The sequence below is a fragment of the Polistes fuscatus genome, unplaced genomic scaffold (genome assembly GCF_010416935.1).
Source record: "Polistes fuscatus isolate 324 unplaced genomic scaffold, CU_Pfus_HIC Scaffold9, whole genome shotgun sequence".
Taxonomy (NCBI): Eukaryota; Metazoa; Arthropoda; class Insecta; order Hymenoptera; family Vespidae; genus Polistes; species Polistes fuscatus.
This window is the reverse complement of record NW_025113173.1, coordinates 6,489,371-6,507,434: the sequence shown is the minus strand read 5'-3', so window position 1 is coordinate 6,507,434 and position 18,064 is coordinate 6,489,371. Positions and strand designations below refer to the sequence as shown.

General features: G+C 30.8%; 5 protein-coding genes across 10 annotated transcripts; 3 read left to right on the top strand and 2 right to left on the bottom strand.

Moving 5' to 3' along the window:
• The first annotated feature begins 989 nt into the window (after positions 1-989).
• Positions 990-10,189, top strand: LOC122525277. Its single transcript, XM_043647959.1, is given in 16 exon segments — positions 990-1,721; positions 2,954-3,054; positions 3,167-3,391; positions 3,484-3,778; positions 3,854-3,978; positions 4,059-4,146; positions 5,025-5,101; positions 5,194-5,328; positions 5,407-5,547; positions 5,626-5,786; positions 5,905-6,040; positions 6,155-6,404; positions 6,509-6,585; positions 6,675-6,914; positions 6,996-7,340; positions 7,426-10,189. Coding segments are annotated over 13 exon segments (4,572 nt in total). The 5' UTR covers positions 990-1,721; positions 2,954-3,054; positions 3,167-3,391; positions 3,484-3,486; the 3' UTR covers positions 9,931-10,189.
• LOC122525282 (riboflavin kinase) lies at positions 4,009-15,032 on the bottom strand. Of its 4 annotated transcripts, none has more exons than XM_043647972.1 (4): positions 14,456-14,991; positions 13,651-13,799; positions 13,446-13,548; positions 4,009-4,095 (listed from the first exon to the last, which is right to left on the bottom strand). In XM_043647972.1, the coding sequence occupies exons 1-4, from the start codon at positions 14,541-14,543 to the stop codon at positions 4,055-4,057; spliced, it is 381 nt and encodes a 126-aa protein (XP_043503907.1). In that variant the 5' UTR covers positions 14,544-14,991; the 3' UTR covers positions 4,009-4,054. The 4 variants fall into 4 exon arrangements, with proteins under 4 accessions (XP_043503907.1, XP_043503906.1, XP_043503905.1 ...); XM_043647971.1 differs by lacking the exon at positions 4,009-4,095 and adding an exon at positions 12,921-13,006 and having other exon boundaries at positions 14,867-15,032; XM_043647970.1 differs by lacking the exon at positions 4,009-4,095 and adding an exon at positions 12,921-13,006 and having other exon boundaries at positions 14,456-14,993.
• On the top strand, positions 11,084-13,140 carry LOC122525279 (H/ACA ribonucleoprotein complex non-core subunit NAF1-like). The gene is made up of 5 exons (XM_043647964.1): positions 11,084-11,609; positions 11,686-11,809; positions 11,909-12,177; positions 12,253-12,416; positions 12,476-13,140. Exons 1-5 carry the CDS (start codon positions 11,245-11,247, stop codon positions 12,985-12,987), a joined length of 1,434 nt encoding a protein of 477 aa, XP_043503899.1. The 5' UTR covers positions 11,084-11,244; the 3' UTR covers positions 12,988-13,140.
• Positions 14,982-16,452, top strand: LOC122525281 (magnesium-dependent phosphatase 1-like). 2 transcript variants are annotated; one of them, XM_043647967.1, is made up of 5 exons: positions 15,064-15,232; positions 15,305-15,362; positions 15,520-15,741; positions 15,847-16,017; positions 16,292-16,452. In XM_043647967.1, the coding sequence occupies exons 1-4, from the start codon at positions 15,193-15,195 to the stop codon at positions 16,010-16,012; spliced, it is 486 nt and encodes a 161-aa protein (XP_043503902.1). In that variant the 5' UTR covers positions 15,064-15,192; the 3' UTR covers positions 16,013-16,017; positions 16,292-16,452. The 2 variants fall into 2 exon arrangements, with proteins under 2 accessions (XP_043503903.1, XP_043503902.1); XM_043647968.1 differs by lacking the exons at positions 15,064-15,232; positions 16,292-16,452 and adding an exon at positions 14,982-15,055 and having other exon boundaries at positions 15,847-16,063.
• Positions 16,158-17,983, bottom strand: LOC122525280 (DNA primase large subunit-like). Of its 2 annotated transcripts, XM_043647965.1 has the most exons (5): positions 17,796-17,983; positions 17,499-17,722; positions 17,171-17,439; positions 16,521-17,083; positions 16,158-16,418 (listed from the first exon to the last, which is right to left on the bottom strand). In XM_043647965.1, exons 2-5 carry the CDS (start codon positions 17,675-17,677, stop codon positions 16,176-16,178), a joined length of 1,254 nt encoding a protein of 417 aa, XP_043503900.1. In that variant the 5' UTR covers positions 17,678-17,722; positions 17,796-17,983; the 3' UTR covers positions 16,158-16,175. The 2 variants fall into 2 exon arrangements, with proteins under 2 accessions (XP_043503900.1, XP_043503901.1); XM_043647966.1 differs by lacking the exon at positions 17,796-17,983 and having other exon boundaries at positions 17,519-17,608.
• Positions 17,984-18,064: the final 81 nt, after the last annotated feature.

The following is an 18,064-nucleotide window of genomic DNA, read 5'->3' as shown; positions in this document are numbered from 1 at the left end:
TTGGCGCTACGATTCTACGAAAATCCAAATTACAACTTTCATCCTGCAATTTGTATCTTTCCTCTAATACAATTACAAAACTAAAATATTTTATTTTAATCTGTCAAATAAGACAAACATATAGAATAAATATATATTCTATTATATTTCTCTTAATAAAACTAAACGGTTGCATAGTATTTAAGCTGTAGCATGATTTTGCGCTTTAGTTGCAATAATATTGTCGTCATTGACAGAAATAAATAGAACAGGAAGCCAATTACACATCGAGATGCTTGCCATTGTATGTTAGAAATGTTGAAATGTGCATATACATATTATAGATTTTTCGTTTTCCTAAGAATGATGCATTCCTAATTAAATTCGTATAATTATCGATCGATAGATCGATCGATCGATCATTAATACGAATATGATTGATACGAATGAATTATATTAACTCTAATCTGTACGTAATATTATACGATAAAAACATATATATATATATATATATATACATACAAAATTTCAATCGATTGAGTTGTTTTTATCTGTAAAAATAAAAAGATAAAGTAAAGTAAAGTAAAGTAAAGTAAATATATGAAAATCTCAGAGTCTCGTTCTCTATAAGCGATTATGCGTTATTTCAAGACTCCGAGCATATAAAAATAATATCAGCATTGGAAATGTTGGCGGAGGAGAGCGATGATCGCGTGCAGAAAAGTACGACAATAGCGACAATGGTATATAACGCAGCTATTACGCGATTCTAGGGAGGGGCATGGGGGTGGGGGTGGGGTGGGTTAAAGAAGGAGGGTTGGGAGAGAGAGAGGGTTTTGGGTGGTAGGACCACGCCCTTGGCGTCAAGACGGACGGCGCTATCGGACAGGAGCACCAGCCAGGAACGAAGCTCTCACTGACGACTGCACGACTGAACACGCTCTTATTGTGAACGTTTTGCTACTACTACCGACTCAACCCTACCCACCTCCCACCCGCCCACCCGCTCTCCCTCTTCTACATTCACTCGGAGAACGTAGCCGCCCCGAGGGTTCCCGCGATTCCATGTTAGAAGAGTAATACGACTGACCGTCAACGGGTTCTCGTCGTCGTCGTTGTCGTCGTCGTCATCGCGTCGGCCTGCGTCAGTCTGTCATCGACCTCGCACTCGGAAACGTGATCGCCGTCATTATCCTCGCTCGGACTTTTCTTATTCCTCCTATTATTAATCCATTTAACTCGTCCTACAATCGTTTATTTTATTATTTCCCTCAGTACTCGTCGTCCTTTTAAAAAAATAAATATTTCTTTCTTTATCGCGACGAAGGGAAGAAACATTAATAATAAAATATATAAACGTAGGATATATAGATACTTTCAATAAGACTAAATCGAACATATTAAATAATAAGCCGATAAATTATAACTTCTCTCTTTTTTTTTGTTCAACATCATCATCGTCCACCACCATCGTCGTCGTCGTCGTCGTCGTCGAGTCCGAGTGTTAAAAATTAAAAGGAAAATCAACACATTTGAACGGTTTTACTATTCCTTTTTTTTATTCTATTCCTATCCTTCGTCCTTTATCCTAATCAAATGTTATCGTGTATTTGACAAGATTTCATGTGAAATAAAAGGATCAAATAATTGGCCTTTCGTCTAAGAAGAAGAGGCACGCGAGGAATATGTCCGCATTTGGCGCCGGTTGAATCTTCGATATATCTACGAGAATCACGGTTATGGTATGTCGATTTTATACGACATTCTCGTTTGCCTTTCCTATCGATCGACGATGATCCTATCGAATTTTTATTATTCAACTAAAAGACGATGCAATGTGACACACTGTAATAGAGGAAGATGCATATACAATCTGATACGTATTTATTTGATCGTAATCTTTGTTTCATTTAATCAACGACAAAAGAGAAGAGAGAAAAAAGGAAAAAAAAAAAAGAAAAAAGGGAAAAACCCCTATCGGTTATCTCGCCTATATATTTTAAGTAAAAAAAAAACATATTATTCGCGTAAAAATAATGAACGTCGGCTGTACCTAGTGTTTGAAAAGAGAATTTCGACAGAGATGGCATGAGTTTATTTTTATATTTATATTCTTAGCGGAAGACGCTTAACCTTCGGTATGGAATATCCCTGTGTGTAGTCCAACGAATCGAAGAAAAAATATCTATCGAACTTTATTATCTTGAGAAAAAAAGAAATATCATTTCTATACGCGAATTCCATTTACGATTACTAATAGTAATTATTATTCTATATTTCATACTGTCTATTTATCCTACATTAACGAATTACATTGAATTTCATGCATTTTTAATTGTTTTACTTTTAGACAAAATACTGATTAGATTAATGTTCGACCGTATATTCATCTATTTTTCTTTATTTTCATTTAATGTTGCATATGCAAAATAAAGTAATAATATTATTGATGCAATTGTGCACATCGAATGATGTGCCAATATAAGATAGTCATTGTATTTGAAGAATAAATTTAAAAAATAAAAATAGATCGATAGAATAGAAAAAAATGTTTCCTTGATCTAATTAATTTGAATATCAAGGTTGATAATTCGTTTTCGCGCCTTTCTATGAATCCTACTATTTAAACGAGGGAGCCACCACCGGGCACCCTTATTTACTTCAATTCATTCTTATTTGTATGAGTGTATGCATATACACTATATAATAGATGCAATATTATACATCAAATCAATTTGAAATGCATACAATTGATGTTTCTCTATTTATGTTATATTTGAAAAACAAATCTCTTAGTTGCGTCAATAATTTATATTATAATGTTTAATAGTAGTACCCCCCTTATCGTTGATATTTAAAAAATGTCTAATGTACGTTGAATACTTCTATCAATCATTTAATCATTTGAAAGATTTCTCTGATAAGATCATCAATTCGATTGAACAAAATGAATAAACATCTTTGATCTTTGTAGATTTACACTTTGTTGGACTTGCCGTGCGTATCTATCCTAAAATCAAAAGACGATACATTGGAATATACTTAAACGGATAATCATAATCTATAAGAAAACAAGTAAGAGAATTATTACGATCAAACTGTTCGACATGCTATAATATTATTTTTAATTCCATATATTTAAAAATAATTGTTGTTAATTTAATGTTATATTTCATTCTTCTTGCAGATTTTATCGTTTGTTATCAGATTGTTTCTAATCTGATATGAAATATTACAAATATTCTAACATAATGGAGATAACGCGTATATGACATAAGGATTTTTAAAAAGGGTTGTAACAATTAGTTATTCGAGGATGGACCTTTGGAAAGAATAGTTTGATCGAGAGTTACGGATAGTTTGACATATACCATTTGTATATCGTTTATCGGCTAAATTTAATCGTTCTCAGGTAACTTTGATTGTAGAAGTTTATGCAAATAATACTTCAAATGTTTTTCATATTTACCAAGTATATTGTATAAAGTAATATTATTGTTTCAGAAAATGTCATCCTTAAGAACGCAATCGACCGGTGGTGGCGGGGGTAGAGGTGGTGGCGGCGTCCTAGGCTTGAGCAGTATTTGTTCCGATCGTACAGGAGCCACTTCCATTGCTAGCGGTTCTCATTCTCATTCCCATACGCACAGGAAACATCAACATCACAGTAGAAGTAGGAGCGCACCTAGAGCACCTGAGAAACCACCTAGAAAGCGTCATTTAAATCCTGGACATAGCTTGGTTTCCATTCCAAGTCAAATTAAATTATCCATGTTAAACAGTGGCCTCATTTCTTTTGGTAAGTTCAAATATCTAAATTCAAATGATACAAACAAATGATTAAAAAATCATAACATTGCTTTAATACGTTTAGCAACGGAGGAACTTAGTAGCAGTATGAGCACTACATTACCTACAGCACCTACCGAACTTTCGCAATTTCCAAAGCTTTGCGAGCTTCGGAGAAAATTTCCGGTTCTATATCGAGTAGAATTTCAAGTAAGAAATTATATTTTCATGCATTTTCCATTAAAGAACATATTCATTTTCTTTCCTTATGTTGTTCTTCTTCATTTCAGACAGCAGCAAAGGTAGAATCGCATTCGTGTAGACATGCTACAAAACCAGTAAATAAAGAAAAGAATCAAAATCAGAAATGTATTCCATGTAAGTATGAATGGTATAAATTATAAGAGCATTGTATCGTCAAAAAAAAAACAAATTGTTCTTCATTATTTAATCCAAAGCGATAGTTAGTGGTTATTGTCAATGTTGAAATGTTTTGTTTCAACAAAAGAACTAATTCTGTTTGGTTTAATATTGTGTGATATTTTGAGCTTCGATTACGTATAAATTTCTGTCATGACATTTAAGCAAACATTGCATTTTAATACAGGAACGTTCTAATGCTTTGAAATATGCGCTTTTGTACTTTAGGAAAATATTATTTACAAGCTTATTTTGGTGATTGACGTGTTTAAACTTATAAAACATTAGACTGTACTAGGACTCTTCGTGGGATCCAGATTTGAGGATATTCGGATTCCTTGAGATCCAGATAAATACATGACACGACAGCTCGAATCCGGATACCGAATATTCGAATCCGGATCCTACACTGAATTAAGATCCCGTTATATGGATCTAACACTCCTACCATAGTGCCTGCCAATGAAGATGCACCAGCTACAAACGGTTAGTGCTATCACTAGCTGTTGCCGGTAAGTTAGTATACTTTTAATAAATGCTTTATGACTATTCGTTGCAGTTGGTGATGTGTAGATATTGATGTTTTACAAATTATTGCATATGATCTAATTTATTCCAATTTTTTATAATGAATGCTAATTGTTATAATGAATCCTATATAAAACATAAACGAGAACAAAAATATTTATCATCATTTTTTTCATTATATTTATTTGCCTTTGATTTTTCGCAAATTCAAAAACAATACCATAATAACATGACATTACAAATTTATCCTTTATCTAGATTTATTCTGCATATAATCATTTTGTTTTAACAATCGTTATTGTTTGCAGATGACTATAACAGAGTGGTTTTGGATACAATAGAGGGTGAAACAGATTCCGATTATGTTAATGCATCTTATGTAGATGTAAGTATGTCAATGTATTGTTTAACTTCATACATTACATTTGAATAATATCATTTGGCAATTTCAATTTTTATCTTCTTTTCATATTATAGAGTATCTTGAAACCAAATGCATATATTGTGACCCAAGGTCCTATGGAAAATACTGTAACAGAATTTTGGCGAATGGTTTGGCAAGAGAAAGCATCTTGCATTGTTATGCTTACGAAAACATTTGATTTCATACGAGTAAGTCATTGGAAATACATTTAAAATGTATTGTTAGAGTAATTTATTGTATCATCATTTGTATGCACCATTTCGTAGGTCATGTGCGTCCAGTACTGGCCAGCAAGTAAAGACAAGGATGAAGAATATGGAGGTATTGGAGTTTCTATATTACAGGAAGAACAATTAGCCAATTTTCATATACGTACAATAAAACTTTACAAGAAGGATGAAAGCGAGGTAAGTATAGCAAGCGAAATAGAAATAATGTTTAAATTAAAACTTTGCTTGATATATTAAATGTGTTAATATTTGTAGGAAATATCTGAAGAGAGGACATTGCTACAATTTCATTATACCGAATGGCACTCTCATACTTGTCCTTTTGGTAATGCAGTATTAGAATTTCGTCGCCGTGTTAGGGCAGTTGTTGGATCTACTATAAAAAATGAATCAGGTCCTATGGTAGTTCATTGCAAGTAAGTCTTTGCCCTCATTTTACTCTCGCATTATGTAAAGATTATCGAATAGATTATTTTTTATTTTACATTACATTTTCTTATATTCTTTGTGATTATTTTCTCTTCGCAATTAAAGTGATGGTGGTGGTCGATCAGGAGTGTATCTTGCAATAGATGCTAATATGGAGTTAGCCGAAGAAGAAGATGCCTTTGATGTATTTGGATATTTAAAGAAACTGAGACAAAGTAGAAGAGGAATGATAGAAAATTTGGTACGTTGGTGCATACATTTGGTGAAAATTATTTTAAATATTTTAGAGAGTAGTAGTATACATATATATATACATATACATACTTATATATACTTATGAAATATATTGTTCCAGGAACAGTACAAATTTGTATACGATACTTTGGAAGAATTTGTAATATGCGGTACTTCGTGGTTTCCAGTTTCGGAATTATCGCTACGTTTGAAACAAAAAAGTATCAAAAATCCTCTAACTAAAATGAACGAATATCTTCGGGAGTATCAACAGATATGCAAACAAACGCCACGATTTACGATCGGAGACTGTGCAGGAGGACACAGGGCTGATAATCGTGAAAAGAATAGAGATGTTTTGGTCGTACCGCGTAAGTTTGAATAAATTTTGAAGAAAAATCAATAGTAAACAATCTAAACGTATTTTATATTTCATAGATTTACTTTTCAAATGATTATTATTTCCTTTACTTAGCTGACAACTTTCGACCGTACCTTACTAGTTTCCAAGGGAACAATTTCACAGATTATATAAATGCTGTCTTTGTGGACGTAAGAATTTAAAACAGACTTTTTAAAATATATCATATCCACATTCCTTGTTAGATTGTATTAATTAATGATTACTCTAACTTATATAGGGCTACACAAAACCAAGAGAATACATTGTTACCGAGTGGCCTCTTAGAAACACATGTGGCGAATTTTGGTCTCTAGTTTATGATTATGAATGTGCAGCAGTTGTTGTATTATGCGTACCACCACAGGGTTCTACAAATTTTCCAAGTTTTTGGCCAGAAGGAAGGCATTCGAAAAAATATGGTCCTGTATTTACTATCGATCATATTAGTCATAATCATTATACAAATATTAAAACCTGGGTAAGTAAGATTAAAATCGTACTCGTAATTTATTCCTTCGTTATGTACTGAAATATTTTTCTATATCATACGTTTCTACAGGTATTTAGAATAAATAAAAAAATCATTTCATTACCCGAGTTAATGGCAGGAGTGAAAGCACCTCCGAAAACGGTTCAGTTATTTCAATTAACATGTTGGCCTATGGGTCATAGAGTACCGACGTCTACGAATAGTTTAGTAGAACTAATGAATATGGTTGAACGGTGGAGACAAAGAACGGATTATGGTCCAGTAGCAGTGGTGTCTCCTGATGGAAGAAGTCGTTGCGGGGTCTATTGTGCCGCCAATGCATGTATAGAACAAGTAATACAACACGGTGAAGTAGATATATTTCAAGCTGTGAAAACGGTGCGCAGACATCGGCCTCAGCTAATAGAAAATATGGTTGGCATTTTGTAAGATAATGTAACAACAAGAAGGACAATGATAAAACTATTTAATCTTGTATGATCTTCTCTTTTGTTTTTAGACAGAGTATAAGTATTGCTACGACTTAGTTCTACATTATGTGCTGCATTACTTGAATAAAGATATGAACGAAAAGAAGTGAGAAAGCGAGTTGGGGGACGAGCTGTGGTTCATAGAATTTGGTCGTGGTGCGGCGCTACCATTAACGCCAGAAGAAGCTTCAACGGACGGCGAACCAACTTTACCCTGCGCTCAAGGACGTATCGTTTATGAGACTACAAAAGTGGTATCGCCAGAGCTGTCCAACGGTTCCACATTTTACGCAACGCCAAGTAATAAAGAAGCAAAGGTCGCAGAAAATCCTGAAGAAAAGAAATTAGTATGGAATAAAGCTATACCGAAATCATTTGAAGATTTTGCAAATATCGCTAACGAAAATTTAGCAAAGGATAGGATCACTTCGTCAGGATGTGCTGTTAGACCAAAACATCTTGATATCACTCCATGGTACCATGAGAACTTCTCTATAGCAAATAGCTCGTCAGAATGTATGATTCGTCCATATAGAAACTTGGACTCTTCAAGTCCGTGCGTTACTAAAGAATTAAAAATTGAGTTTATTTCAAAAAAGGATAATAGTGTCGAAAGAGAAACTCCGCAAATGCTAGAAGCAATCGGTATTACGCCTAGAAAGGCTTACATGGATTTAGTTGATGCAATCGCATTGTTAGATGAGACTTGTCCAAATCAAGAATTTAATCCGTCCGATACAATAACAGCAACAACAGAGGCTTCTTTGATGCCATATACAGAATGTAAAAAGATTAAATCAAAAAATCATGGTCACGATCGACCCAATCAACATTCATTTAAGAAAAATCGTTTACAGGATAAGAATAAAAATCGACCATTAATGAAGAAAATTGGAAAGTCGAAAACCGAGGAAATGCCATTTCTAATAAAATTGTCGCCAAATCTTGGTACCATTCGTAAGCCTTGTTTCCAGAAGACTAGGTCAAGAAAAGTTATCGAACAACAAACTACTTTGAATAAAATCAGTTGTTTGAAAAAATTGATCTTTGATTCAATGGATGTTAGAAGTAAATCTATAGTTAATTTAAAAGGCATCGACGAAACAGCAGCAGCAGCAACAACAACAACAATAACAACAACAACAGCAACAACAGACATTCAAACTAGAACCGAACAAAATAATCATCAGCTAAAAAAACAATTGAAAGAATTGAAAAAAAGTAAAACACTAGAATTACCTATTAGAAGATATTCCGATATAGGCCAAAGTTCTTCTGTGACAATACATTCCTTTGAAACGGATGATTTAGATAGAGCTTTCTCTCAAAAGTCACCTCTCCGAGGTTATCTAAGAGCTTCGTTAGATAGCATAATCGATACCGGATCTTGTTCGTCGTTAGTGGAAGGTATAATAAGGAATAATTCAAAAATTAGCCATATGCAACAACGATGCAATAGTATAGATACATTAATAAAAGAGAAAATAACTGTAAACGAAGAAAGTGTTTCTTCTAGTAAATACGTGTTCTTAGTAGGTTCTTCATTCACAGAATTAGATAGATGGAGTAGCTTTTCTAAGAAACAACGTGAAATATTAGACAAGAGGAAATGTACGACTCATTCGACGATTGAATGTATTTGTAAAAGTTTGAAAATAGTTGGAAGTACGCCAAATTTAAATGCGAGTAATAATATTAATTATCTAAAAGAAGAAGCGTCTAACTCACAATTAATAAATACATTGAGCAATTTAAAAGAACAGTGTCAAGAAATAAGCACTTTGAACAAAGATAAAAGAAGTAGTTATTTAGAAGATAATAAAATAATTAGAAATACAAGCTCAAAGTGTCGGAAATTGCAAATTTTCTTTGAACCTTTGCAAGACACGGTAGATATGTTTAACGAATTACGAAAAGTAAGCAGTCTACTGAATATACCTTCTTGGGAGAAATTTTCTAAAGTAGACAAAACGTTTGTTCGTATACCAAAACAGATTTTTTTAAATAAAAAAGAAACGATGAGACGCGAACCAAGCACAAATCTAAGCACAAATTTAAACGAAAGGAAAAAACAAATTTCAACATTTTCCAAAGAAAAACAGTTAATAGATTCTAAAGCAATTTCTTTAACGACTACAAAGGATTTAACTTCTCAGACTGAAGTAGATTCTAAATGTTATTTATCGGATATTTTTAATGTACCTTTACAGAAGAGGAATGTTAAAGAACGGAAAGAGACGGGTATGAAAATAAAAGAAGCAACTAAGACAAAGCACAATCATTGTCTTGAAATAAAGCTTGCCAATCCTATGTTTCCGAAAGAAAGTAGCTCTCAGAAAATGGTACAAATTCAGGGACGGACCAATGATTTTTATGAGATTGTATCATCTAAAACAGTGCCGAATTGCGCTGAAAAACAATTGAGAAAAGTTTCTGCCGAAGAAGATACAAAATTAGAGAACTTTACCCTTGGTTCTAAGGTTGACTACCAGTCAGTTATTGAGCAAAAGCGGACCAAATGCTTTCCTTTATAATGCATGTATGTAGATCTATTTGTAGATAATGTTCTATAATAAAAACACATTGTGTTTGCATTCAAAATGTACAATGCCAGGGACAGGAGCCTTACGTATATAGTGAATCATGTTTTACTTAAACTGTTTCACTACTTTTTAGCTATACTAAGGGTAAACTATTTAACACTTATTTCTAATGTTGTACAGGAGAAAACAGACATTCGATACGGATTGTATTATTGGTTTCTACAATAAACATTATGCTGCATTCATAAAATTGCATAGGATTACGTACTTTTTGATCGAGCCTTTGATAATAATTGATACGAGCATAAAGAAAAGAACGATCCCTTGAACACTGTCAACAATGAAAGTGGTACAATGTTAAAATTTATACAAAAAAAACCTATGTCTGATATATATATATATATATATAGAGATATATACTTGTATTGTTTAGTCAACTATTCTTCAGGTGCCTTGCCTTGTATGTATATATATATATATATATATCTTTTTAACAATAAATCATTTTTTTATTTTTTTTCGAAACTATATGTATAAGTATAGCTAATTATTTAGAATAACAATTAGCTTTTCGCGTGTCACTTTCATCAAGGCAAGGATTTGGATCATTTTTCTATAATGCTTATACAAAGTCGAAACATATTTCTAAAATGTTGGTCTAAATTATACAGTTTTTCTTTTGTTATTGAAACAAAAGCCACAGACCAACAAAATATTGAACAATCCAAATTTGACAAGATTATTAACAGTTAAAAAGGGGAATTAGGACTTGAATAAGATGTGTTTATAGAATGTAGCTTAAGTGTTTATAAAATTGTTAGAAAAATATTATTGTAACAGAAATGAAATATTGTTCTGTAAATATATCGATGGAAAGTAAATAAGATCATTGTTGATAGAAATAACATGTGTCGATATGAATACTCGTAATTGAGATATTATTAGTGTTTTCGATATTTTTTGTTTTCTTTTTTTTTTGTTTCATTTAATTGTTGGTTAATCGAAAATAAGATAAGTGTACTTGCTCCTTCGAGAGCAAGCGAGCTATTGAACGTAATTAGGAGGGAATCATAACCCAACCCCCCTTAGCGTATTTTGATAAGTTACACACACGTAGAAACAAATGCAGGCCAAACGTAAACATCACGTATCAAACGTAATTTCGTCGAACTAAATGGTAAATCAACAATGGGCTACAGACGGCGCCACCATACGCTATACTATACTATGGTTTCATTCACTACTTCATAATCAACCCATGTGGTACTGAACTATAAACATATAACTGTATATATAGCAATAATCATGGCAACAGAAGAAAACAAAATAATAACATCTCTTTCCATAATTGCACAAGAATACGATTCTGATGTAGATGATACTGAAGATAATGAATGCCTGGATGCAAGCAAGAATTTGGATCTTAATAAAAGTGAAGAAGTTATAGGTTATGTAAATACAAATACGTATCGTGTGCCGGTTGAAAAATCTTCTAATAAAGATAGTGATAGTGATAGCAGCGTTAGCGATAGTGATAGCACTGATAGCGATAGTGATAGCAGCAATAGCGATAGCGATAGCAGCGATAGCGATAGTGATAGCACCAGTGACAGCGATTCTAGCAGTAGTAGTGATGAATCAGATGAAAATAATAGCATTCCAAAAGATAAGTAAGTAGTACTTATTGTGATATATTTTCATTTCTATAAATGATTATATGTATGTATGTATGTGTTCTCTTTGTAGAAATACAATAAAACATAACAGAAAATGTAATGAAAAGAAAAAAAAAAGTGAATTAGATGATTTACCTACAATCGAAGATCTAAAAATATCAGTATCTGAAAATTTGTGCGATTTAATTGGAACAGTAAGTAAAATACCAATTCTTTTCCATTTTCTCTCTTTTTCTATTCTAAATTAAATAATTATTTAGTCTAATAGGAATTAAAATTGAATTTAATTTTAGGTCTCCTGGATAGTCGATTCATCAGTAATTGTATATCCTAAACCTAAGAAACCAACTCTTAATTTAGATACAGTGCTTTTTGTAGATAAAGGAAGAAAAACATTAGGAAGAATTGAAGATGTGTTTGGTAACGTTGAGGATCCACATTATTCTGTACGATTTAATAGTTTGATGCATATACAAGAAAATGGAGTTCACATTGGCATGGAAGTTTATTATTGTCCAAACTCGCCATACACAAGTCTCGTATTTTGGCACGAATTAACCACGTAAGTTTTAAATATAAAATTGTTCTAATATATGGACGTTATTCTATTTATTAAATATAATTTATAATTATTTAGAAAAGGTACTGATGCCGAAGCTGATACCCTTAAAGACGGTGAGGTCCCAGATTTCTCTGATGATGAAGAAGAATCGAAATATTATGAAATGCAAAAGAAAGCTGGTAAAGAGACAAATAATAAGGAGGATAGTACTGTTCCATATAAGCGAGAACGCAAATCAAGTAAGTTAAATGTTAACTTTCTTGTAAGTACTATTACTAAGATTATTTTTTTTCTTTAGCATATGGTTTGAAGACTAATCATCCTTGGAATAGAAATACGAAGAAAAAGTTTCAAAGAAGAAAATCTCAAGTTAGAAATAATGACAGACCTTCTACTTCTTCTAATTCATGTAATCCATCGCAGGGACCACCATCATTTGCAAATCCTAACTATTCGAATAACAGATTTTACGGATATATGTCATATTCAAATAATTTCCAAGCTAACGGTACAAATAATACGTCAATACCGAACCCTCAGATTCCTTTTGGAATGTTTCAGACATTTCAATCTAATTCGTCAACTTCTTTCAATGGACATAATCCATTTTCAGTATCTAGAATAAGATTTCCACGTGCAGATTTGTACTTGCAATCGCAGCCAACTTCATATACGAGTTCAATTGTACCATTTGTACCCCCATCTCCATATCTATTTCCATCCCCATATCTAACTCCACCTCCACCTCCACCTCCACTTTCATCTCAACCTTCATCTTCCATAGAACAAAACCACGATACCTCGCAATAACAATGTATATATATATATACTAGAATCAAATTAAAATAGTATCAATTTAAATAACAATATTTCAGACCTTATAGATCTGTATAGTTAAATGCAAATGTAAATAATGCTCTCGTTACTTTGTATAAACATGTATAAACACTTCGGTTTATTCAATTAACGTAGTATTTAGTAATTTTTTCTACATAGATTTGTATCAAATCTAAAAATATTCGATGTACATAATTACATTATTTTACAATCGATATCTATTGAAAAAATGAAATACTGTTATAATCTAATAAAATTTGTTACTTTGTTAAAAATGTATCACATTTATATTTTAACATATTTGGTTTATCTAATTCTTTTTCAGCAATTGCAATATCATTTTTTATTTCTTTGATCAATTCATCTAAAACAAATTTAATCTTATATTTTTAATATTTTCTTAATACACAAAATATAAGAAAATGATTTACCTGCTGATGTAAAATCTTTTTCTTGTCTTATATAACCGGTAACGATCACCTTAAGTTCCTCTCCATAAAAATCATTTGAAAATGTTTCTAATATATGAACTTCCTATAAAAATATATTATTAATCTAAGTATACATACGTAGTATTTCATTATAGAGAATTAAATATTTTATAAATATATACATATACATGGTTCGTTACTTAACAAATGTTTTTTTCTCATTTTTATAAAATGGATTCCATCCAACACTTGCAACCATTCTATTTATCGTTCCATTTAAAGCAACCCAACCGTAATATACGCCAGTATTAAAATTTTCAGGTAACGAATCAACAACACATTCTGGAAGATTTGCTGGAAAATAACGATCTATATTAGAAATAAATGAAACAGAGATAAATAAATATATATATATATATATCCTTTCACGATCGGCGGTCGCATACATTTTCAAAAATTAAAGCCGAATTCTATTTATGATTCTATTTAAATGAGAATATATAAATATTGCTTAAACATATCATCCTTATAATTGTTTATTACAAGTGGTAGATAAAAAAATGAATGTATGGTTACTGGCCACGTAAGTACATAATTAAATAAAATGAATTTTTAATATATGTCGCTAGTGTAGAGAGTAGAGATTTAAAAAATTTATATTTGCTATATTAGAGAGATAACGTTAAAGGAATTACATCATAGAAGCTTATCGTAGATAACAATCTGCTAAAAGATAAAATTGAACATTAAATATTATAGAGATATCATTAGATATTTAACATATTAAAATAACTTTCAATTTTCAAAGGAACATTTATAAAAGCGTTGCGATCGAATTTCAATTTTTATACATTTATTTAATTTAATGCAACTTCGTAAAGAAAATATATATATATATATATAATCCAATTTCGATAAGATGATTTGTTTTTTTTCTTTTTACATTATTTACATGATAATAATATCGATAGTTACTACGTGTGAAAAGTATAATATATAAATAATGATACCTGTAGGAATGCCCAATGCTTTAGAGCCTCTACCAAAACCTCGAACCACCGAACCAGATACATAGAATGGTAATATCTTCTCACTCATTTTATGTATATGTATATATCGTTAATAAGTCAGAGTAAATAAAGAAAAAAAATATTTAATGTATTTGTTATTATTAAGGTATACTGAGATATGATTATTTCTTTACTATAAATTCACTATTTAAATCTCTATTATTAATGGAAGATTTACTTTAAAACAATACTACGTGGCAATATAGGAAAATGTGAGAATGTAAGTGTTTTTAGTTATAGTACGTATTGTGCGAAAATGAGTAGTTTATCAGTAAAGAGAAAACTTGTAATAGACATTTTATTAATGTTAAAACAGTGCTTTTAAAAGGACGCCCGTTGCCCCACTCTTACTTAAATATGATTTTTTGATGACACGTATTTTCCCTATTGGCAGAAAAAACCGCATCACTAATTTTGACCTCCGCATATTACATATGTCATTTTTTGATTAGTTTCTGTACTATCTATAAATTCTATTCGTGAATGAATGTATATAATTAACTCAGATGGTTATACAGTACTACCAACATATGTGTAAACGTAATACTAATTATTAACTCTTTAAAAATATATTTTATAATATGTATATTATTAAGTATGACAAATAAATTATTTTGATTAATTTGAGAAGCGACTAAATAAAGTATACTGAAATTATTATACAAATTGAATTAAATATGTCAGAAAAGAAACCTAAAATAATTGTTTTTGATTTAGGTTAGAGAATATATATATTTATTTAATAACAAATGTTATTATCATTACTTCTTACTACTTTTTTATTCTCAGATTATACGTTATGGCCTTTCTGGGTTGATACACATGTAACACTTCCATTCGTAAAACGGTACGTTCTATTAAAATCATATGCAATTACTGCTTTATTGTATCTCAACATTCAAGCACGTGTTTAATATCTTTTATATTTTCTCAGTATAAATATTTAAACATTAAAATGAATATAAAAGAATATGGTGTAATGTAAGCTGCAAAACATATTTTAGGAATAAAAATGAAATAGTAGATGCACGTGGTCAGATAATACGTTATTATAAAGATGTACCTGATATATTAAATAAATTGTTGGAGGAAGGATATGAGCTTGGTATAGCATCGCGTACTTCAGAAATTAAAGGTGCTAAACAATTGTTGAACTTATTCGATTGGGAGAAATATTTTAAATACAAGGAAATATATCCTGGTGTAAAAACAGCACACTTTTCACAGTAAGTTTTTAACGCATTACGTTTAAACATATATGCCACATGAATATATTTGCATAACTAAAATATAAAAGAAACTATTAATTATTATATGAATAATCTTTTCAGGATAAAGAAATTATCTAACGTCGAATACAAAGATATGTTATTTTTTGACGACGAACAACGAAACATAAATGATTTAAATAAAATAGGAGTGCTGTCTATATTGGTTGAAAATGGCGTGACACATGAAGTTATAAGTAATGGTTTGAAAATATTTGCCAAATCTTAATAATTGTAAGTTCTGAAACATCATATTGTAAATAATACTGTGTATAAATATTTCCTGCAGCAATCTGTATGTTTTAAATAATACTTTATTCTTATCATATAAAATCAATATTATATAGATATATAACAATATTAATACTTCCTTACTGTATGTTTTCGAAAATTTAATTATTTGCCATTGCATAGTATTGTATTGGGCTATTAATAATGATATTATCGTCGTAATTCTTATGTACTATTTTAAAGTAAGTAGAACATAATATTTCTGGTTTTTGCGAAGGCATAATTTGAAGAAATTGATCTAATTTATCTTTCGTTAATGAGCTATTCAAAAGATCAATAAGCCTATCTGAATCAAAATGTTTAAATGGACAACCTCCTTCGTATGCGGCTCCTGGGACTTTAGCCTAAAATTGATATAAATAGAGCTATATATATTGCTAAATATTATTTTTAAAATGATTACTCTGAAGATATAGTTTATAATAAAAGATCAATTAAATACATACACACATAACTCTACAATTGGGAGATTTATAATTCCTATGAGATCCTTCTAGACCGTAAAGGTGCCTAATACTGTATAGAAATTTGTTTTCATTAGTTTGCCAATTATGCGTACAAACGGAAGTACACGTATGGGGTTTAGAATATTCCTCTTTCCAATATTGAATAGCATCGTCTATTTTCATTCCACTTTCTTTCAAAAATAGACTGTAATAGAAGCGAGCGTAATGACTAAGACGATGTCTTTTCTTCAATACTCTATGTAGATGTTGCATGCACAATGGAAACTTTTCTACTTCCACATTTATGTTATTATTATTTATTTTTCCGATGGTAGGTCTGTTTGGTGATATATAAAATTGAACTTGTTGCTTCAGAGATTGAAGTCTAACATCATTGTTGACGTGCCATGCGTGCGTTTTAATATGTTTTAAATCTGATATCAAGTAAGTATTAAATAATGCTACCAAAAGTTTTTTCCATTGCGAACAATATACGACAGCATATCCAGCAATTAAGTCAACTTCTCTGTGTTTGATTAATTCCGGTATTAGCTCAAATCTTACTTGAATGAAAATGAAACAGATTTGCATGTGCATATGTAAATATAATTTGCGTGTAGATGTTAATTATTTTATAGGCATACATATACCTTTGAATTGAAAAACGCAGCAATCATTGGCATGATTTTTGGACATGATATGTTTGAAGACTGTAGATTTTAAATAAAATAGACATACTTTTCGTATATTTAGACTTATTTCACTTTCTATACTATCTATCGTATCCAATTGTCGTATAATACTTTGAAAAAGACTATTTAATTGCCTAGGTGTAATATTATCTAATCGATGTTTCAATAATAATGTTTCTCTTGGAAGCCAGTACATCCATAAGTCGATTGACGTTGAAGCTATTAATCTGAAATAGCAACGTAGTTTGATACCAATGATTATACTATTTCTTTTCAATTCCATTACCTTAATATAAAATGACCAACTTTATCGTACGCAGAACTTTCTAATAAATATTGAAAGTTTCCTTCAAAATCATTAGCTTGATTAGTATATAAATATTCTAAATATTCTAATCTAGTGTGTACACATTTTTCCATAACATGCAGTGGTATTTGCCCATTCGGTGGTTTGATATAAAACATTTTAGAGATTGATTAATGTTTTAACATATATATATATATATATATATATGTTTTAACATATATATATATATATATATGTTAAATATATATATATATATATATATATATATATATATATACTCATTTTATGTTTTATATTTTTGTCAAAGCTCGAATTTTTGTGAATAATTGTACTATAGTCGCTCAATTAATCATTTCAATTGTCTTGTTGCCCCTTCCCAAAAGTATAAATAATATTAATAATTATGTCTTCTTCTGAACAACAAAATAATGTTCCTAGATATAATTTCTAGTTACTAGTTACTAGTTACTAAATTCGAGGTGGCACTTACATCGCGCTTGCATTGTGCTTGCATATTTAGTTCGTACTATGGACGGTAGAGGTAA